This window comes from Scophthalmus maximus, chromosome 12 (genome assembly GCF_022379125.1).
Source record: "Scophthalmus maximus strain ysfricsl-2021 chromosome 12, ASM2237912v1, whole genome shotgun sequence".
NCBI classification, from domain to species: Eukaryota; Metazoa; Chordata; class Actinopteri; order Pleuronectiformes; family Scophthalmidae; genus Scophthalmus; species Scophthalmus maximus.
This window is the reverse complement of record NC_061526.1, coordinates 24,839,058-24,845,000: the sequence shown is the minus strand read 5'-3', so window position 1 is coordinate 24,845,000 and position 5,943 is coordinate 24,839,058. Positions and strand designations below refer to the sequence as shown.

Sequence of the window (5,943 nt, the reverse complement as noted above, 5' to 3'; positions counted from 1 at the left end):
AAACGAGTTGTTGTTTGTTCTTACACTGACGGATCCTGAGGCCCAGAGCAGAACTGAGGTCAAGAACCAGAGAACCAGAGGACCATGAGGTCCAGAGGAACCAGAAGACCAGATGACCATGATGTCCAGAGGAACCAGAGGACCAGAGGACCAGAGGAACCAGAGCACCAGACGACCATGAGGTCCAGAGGAACCAGAGGAACCAGAGCACCAGACGACCATGATGTCCAGAGGAACCAGAGCACCAGATGACCATGAGGTCCAGAGGAACCAGAGGACCAGAGGACCAGAGGAACCAGAGCACCTGACGACCATGAGGTCCAGGGGAACCAGAGGACCAGAGGAACCAGAGCACCTGACGACCATGAGGTCCAGGGGAACCAGAGGACCAGAGGAACCAGAGCACCAGACGACCATGAGGTCCAGAGGAACCAGAGGAACCAGAGCACCAGACGACCATGAGGTCCAGAGGAACCAGAGGACCAGAGGAACCAGAGCACCTGACGACCATGAGGTCAGGAGGAACCAGAGGACCAGAGGACCAGAGGAACCAGAGCACCTGACGACCATGAGGTCCAGGGGAACCAGAGGACCAGAGGACCAGAGGAACCAGAGCACCTGACGACCATGAGGTCAGGAGGAACCAGAGCACCTGACGACCATGAGATCCAGGGGAACCAGAGGACCAGAGGACCAGAGGAACCAGAGGAACCAGAGCACCTGACGACCATGAGGTCAGGAGGAACCAGAGCACCTGACGACCATGAGGTCCAGAGGAACCAGAGGACCAGAGAGGAAAAAGAGAACCAGAGGAACCAGAGCACCAGAGGACCAGAGCACCAGACGATCATGAGGTCCAGGGGAACCAGAGGACCAGAGGACCAGAGGAACCAGAGCACCTGACGACCATGAGGTCAGGAGGAACCAGAGCACCTGACGACCATGAGGTCCAGAGGAACCAGAGGACCAGAGAGGAAAAAGAGAACCAGAGGAACCAGAGCACCAGAGGACCAGAGCACCAGACGACCATGAGATCCAGAGGACCAGAGGAACCAGAGGAACATCTGCTGTTACACCTGAACATCTGGAAACACATCAACGACCTGTGACCTCATCTGGACGTGAGGTCACATGACTCAAAGTTTTACTCATCCACGCCCACTCACACAGGCAGCATCACTCACCCCAGTGTCGTCATGGTGACAATGGTGTACCAGAAGGAGGCCGGGATGCTGGTGAACTTGCTGGCACTGGAACCTTTCTCAGCGTAGAACATGACGGTGGCAAAGATGATGATGGCCATGGTGAGGGAGAAGAGCAGGAAGCCCAGCTCCGACGCGCAGCTCTTCAGCGTGTAGCCCAGGATGCGAAGTCCCGCGGAGTGTCGCGAGAACTTGAAGATCCGAAACACCCGGAAGACGCGCAGCGTCACGAAGGCGCCGCTCACGTCCTCGTTGTCCGTCATGACGAGGCCGATGTAGTAGGGCATGATGGCCACCACGTCGATGACGCTCATCACGCTCTTCACGAACTTGTAGCGGCTCGGCGCGGCGAGCATGCGCAGAAGGTACTCCACCGTGAAGATCATGACGCACGCGGTGTCCAGGCAGAAGAAGGCCAGCGCGTACCGCTCGCCACAAGACACCTGCTGGACGCGGTTCGGCGCGGCGCCGCACGGGACCGTCTCCACCACGTTGGCCATCACCGACACCGCGATGAAGAAGCCGGTGACGTAGTAGAAGACCAGCGCCATGGTGGAGGTGTGCGGGTTCTCGAAGGCGCGCCACATGGTCTCCCGGAAGCTCATGTCCGGGGGCACCGGCTCGTTGGCCGGGTCCGTCTCCTCGTCGTCCTGGATCCGCTCCTGGTTCTCCCGCCGCCGGTCCTTGTACTCCTCGTAGCAGCAGTCACCGATGATCTCCGGGATGATGCCGAAGAACGCCAGCTCCTCGTCGTACGCGGAGATGCACTCCTGCCGCGGGTAGTGCAGCTTCCCGGTGCGGTAGAAGTTGAGGATGTGGCGGAAGATGTCCGGGTCGCGGTCGAAGAAGTACTCGTTGGTCTCCTCGTGGAAGAAGAAGTCGCGCTCCGTGCTGCCCAGCAGCGTGTCCGGGTACCGCTCCAGCGTGTCCCGCCACGTCTGGAACTTCGCGCCGCTCACGTTCAGCAAGATGAGGCCGCCCGGTCCGCGGCGCTTCTCCCTCGGCGGCACCGGCATCGGCGCGCTGGCCACCGGCATCCATCCGATGGCTGCGGCGCGGGCGAACGGCAGCCACGCCGCGACTCCCGCTGCCATCCTGCTCCCGGAGCACCGACACGGGTCGGGAAACAGATGGAACCAACGCACCGAGTTTCTCCAGGAAACAGAATTTTACGCACGAAATCGGTGCGTAAAACCACAGAAAGGCTCAAGAACCCGCGTAAAACAAACAAACAAACAAACAAACCCAGACGTTCTGCTCGGTGTCAGTGTTTGTTTCCTGCAGTAACAAGTTCTGGCACCGGGACACGGAGCTGGCACCGGGACACGGAGCTGGCACCGACCCGCCGCAGCCGCGCTGCCCCCGGCTCTGCCTGTCGGACTCTGTCGGTGCTCCGCTGCCGGGAGAGGAGGTGCTCGCCGAGCCGGACCGGACCTGTTTGGACCGGACCGGGCCACAGAGGGAGAACAGAGGATGTTCGGCTGCAAGAGACGAGGCGACGTTTGTTCTGCGGTCAAACAGAGAAACTGAAACACGGTGCCCCCCCCCCCCCCCCCCCCCCCCCCCCCCTCCGGTTGGGGGCGTGTCATGTCAGTGGACAAACCTCTTTACACAGAAACTCTTGTTTCCTCTCAGGTTGGAACGTGGAGACATGGTCACATGGTCACAGGGTTTGTTTGGTTCATCAGCCCCGGGTGGCGACAACAGGCATGTCAGAGGTCAGAGTTTCACGTCTGAACTCAGGTCAAAGACAGAAACTCACTGTGTGTGTGTGTGTGTGTGTGTGTGTGTGTGTGTGTGTGTGTGTGTGTGTGTGTGTGTGTGTGTGTGTGTGTGTGTGTGTGTGTGTGTGTGTGTGTGTGTGTGTGTGTGAGAACTGATGTTAACTTCTGCTCAGAGGTCAGAGGTCGTCTGTGATCAACAGTCACTGAGCTTCTCTTCATCCTGAGCTTTTTACCCAGAAGGCCTCACTACTCCTCATCAGTTTGGACCCTCGTCTTCCTCTGCTCTGGATTCTTCTTCTTCTTCTTCTTCTTCTTTATTCGTTCAGACACTCGGACGTCCTTCGCCACAAGAACTCGAGTTTAATATTTCATGAAATATGAAACGGACCGAACACATGAGGCCGGTGAGACACGTCAGGGCGGAGCAGCCAATCACAGAGGAGGGTGGAGTCATATCAGAGGAGCAGATTGTTAAATTTCTGTGTAAATGTTTCATGAGGAAGATTCAGATGTTTGTTCGCTGCAGGTTCTTTACCCACAATGCTGCGGGACACGTCTCCACTCTGCACTCCAGTCGGCTGCTCAAAGGGAAACTTCAGTCAGGATGAAGGTGTGAAGTGAACCTCCCCCCCCCCCACCACCTTCCCATCAGCCCCTGGGGCCTGCAGCAGATCTATGAACGAGGAGGAGGAGGCTGCATGTTCGGCCTTGACCAGAATCCTGAGCAGAGAAGGAGAATTATTATTTATTATTAATTATTTATCTTGTTTTCTTCTTCGTCGTCAGAATCAGGATCAGTTCCACTTCCTGGTTCAATCAGGAAGAAAAACAAACCTCGAAACTAAAAGAATAAAGTTTCATTGTGAAACGTTTCAGACGATGACTTAACCAGATTTGTGGTCAGCGTGATCTCACACGTCATAGGAGGAGGAGGAGGAGGAGGAAGAGGCTCTTTGACGGGATGAAGACGTCGCCGTGGTAACTGACAGATTCTGTTACAATGTAAGATCTTTACAATCCTGATGAAGACGACGATCAGACGCGATGAAGATCTGAAAACAGGCTCCGCCCCCTCTGGTCTCAGGTGTCCACTCGGATTCGTCCCAGACTGAAGTGGTCTTCAGCTTAAACAGTTGGACTGACTCTACTGGACAGCCGTCCTGATGGAGTCCTCACTGTCCTCCGTGTCCTCAGACACCTCCCGTCCTTCCGTCCTCCTTCTCACCGTGTTGTTGCTCTGCAGCAGCTCGTCTCTCTCTGTGAAGGACGTGTCCTCTGTCCGGAGGACCTCCGTCCCTCAGGAGGAGTCACTGTACCGTCACAGAGACCAACGGTGCGTTCAGGTGCTTCTCGTCCTCCTCTGTCCTGAAGAGAAACTCAGACTGTGAACACAAAGAAACTGTTACGATGTAAAATAAAGACGAGTGAAGGACCAGTGTCCTCGTCACACGCCCACCTTTCATATTTCCTTGTTCCCTTGTTTCCTTGATTGGGTTGAAACCAATCAACCTCAACGGGTTTAGATGAGTCAGAACTTTGAACTCTGACTCGTAGAATCATCTGCTGGAGGCAGATTCAGCTTCTCGTCACATGATCTGTTTGTTTTCATATTTTCAGATATCAATATTCAGGGAGCCCATTAACTCTGAGGCGTTAACGAGGTTCTGCAGCTTCACGTTAGACAAACTTATTAACATTTGGTCCAAGAGACGTTTTCCACCAGGCAGAACATTCAAAGAAGTGTTTGTTTCATCCACCAGGAGATTTCTCTCCTCTGATCATGGTGCGTTTGATTTATTTATCTTCACAGTTCATCACCATGATTCAACATGAGAAACTCACGATCGGACGAGTGTCACAGAGACGCTCATGTATAACCATCAGTACAAAAACACACGCATATATATATATATATATGTATATGTGTGTACTGAGGTGTGTGTGTGTATGCGAATGTGTGTGTGTGCGTGCGTGCATGCGTGTGTGTACAAAACGTCCTTTGGTCTCCTGGGGACAATACTGATTATCACCATCTGTCAGCAACAACAAAGGATTGTGGGAAACTGGAGGAGATGTGGGAATAAACCACACACACAGAGACGCACACACACACACACACAGGCAGAGACACACAGACACACACACACACCCAAGCAGAGACACACACACACACACACACAGACACACAAGCAGAGACACACAGACACACACACAAGCAGAGACACACACAGACACACACACAAGCAGAGACACACACAGACACACACACAAGCAGAGACACACAGACACACACACACACACACACACAAGCAGAGACACACACACACACACAAGCAGAGACACACACACACACACACAGACACACACACAAGCAGAGACACACACAGACACACACACACAAGCAGAGACACACACACACACACAAGCAGAGACACACACACACACGCTGCTCTGTTTGTGTGAAGTTGTTGGTTTAAAGACTATAAATATGTTGTTAGTTCACCAACAGATTAGTGTTGTGTTATTTCTCGCTGTGATTGCAGCCTCCTCTTCCCCCTCCACCTCCTCCTCCTCCTCCTCCTCTTCTTCCTCCTCTTCCTCTTCTTCTCCCTCCTCCTCTTCCTCCTCTTCTTCTTCCTCCTCCTCCTCCTCTTCTTCCTCCTCCTCCTCTTCTTCCACCTCCTCTCCCTCCTCCTCTTCCTCCTTCGCTTCCTCCTACTCTTCTTCCTCCTCCTCATCCTCTTCTTCCTCCTCCTCCTCTTCTTCCACCTCCTCTTCCTCCTTCGCTTCCTCCTACTCTTCTTCCTCCTCCTCCTCCTCCTCTTCTTCTTCCTCCTCCTCCTCTTCCTCCTCTTCTTCCTCCTCCTCCTCCTCTTCTTCCTCCTCTTCCTCCCCCTCCTCTTCTTCCTCCTCCTCCTCTTCCTCCTCTTCTTCCACCTCCTCTTCCTCCTTCACTTCCTCCTACTCTTCTTCCTCCTCCTCCTCCTCTTGTCCCTCCTCATCTTCCTCTTCCTCCT

At 54.2% G+C, this 5,943-nt stretch overlaps 1 protein-coding gene across 1 annotated transcript in view; it reads right to left on the bottom strand.

Annotated features, from left to right (window-relative positions):
* kcnd2 (potassium voltage-gated channel, Shal-related subfamily, member 2) overlaps positions 1-2,708 on the bottom strand; it is a 9,704-nt gene extending 6,996 nt beyond the window's left edge. Inside the window, exon 1 of the mRNA XM_035646716.2 lies at positions 1,185-2,708. Within this exon, the coding sequence (XP_035502609.1) occupies positions 1,185-2,296 (1,112 nt within the window). The 5' untranslated portion in view covers positions 2,297-2,708. The remainder of the gene's footprint in view (positions 1-1,184) is intronic.
* Positions 2,709-5,943: the final 3,235 nt, after the last annotated feature.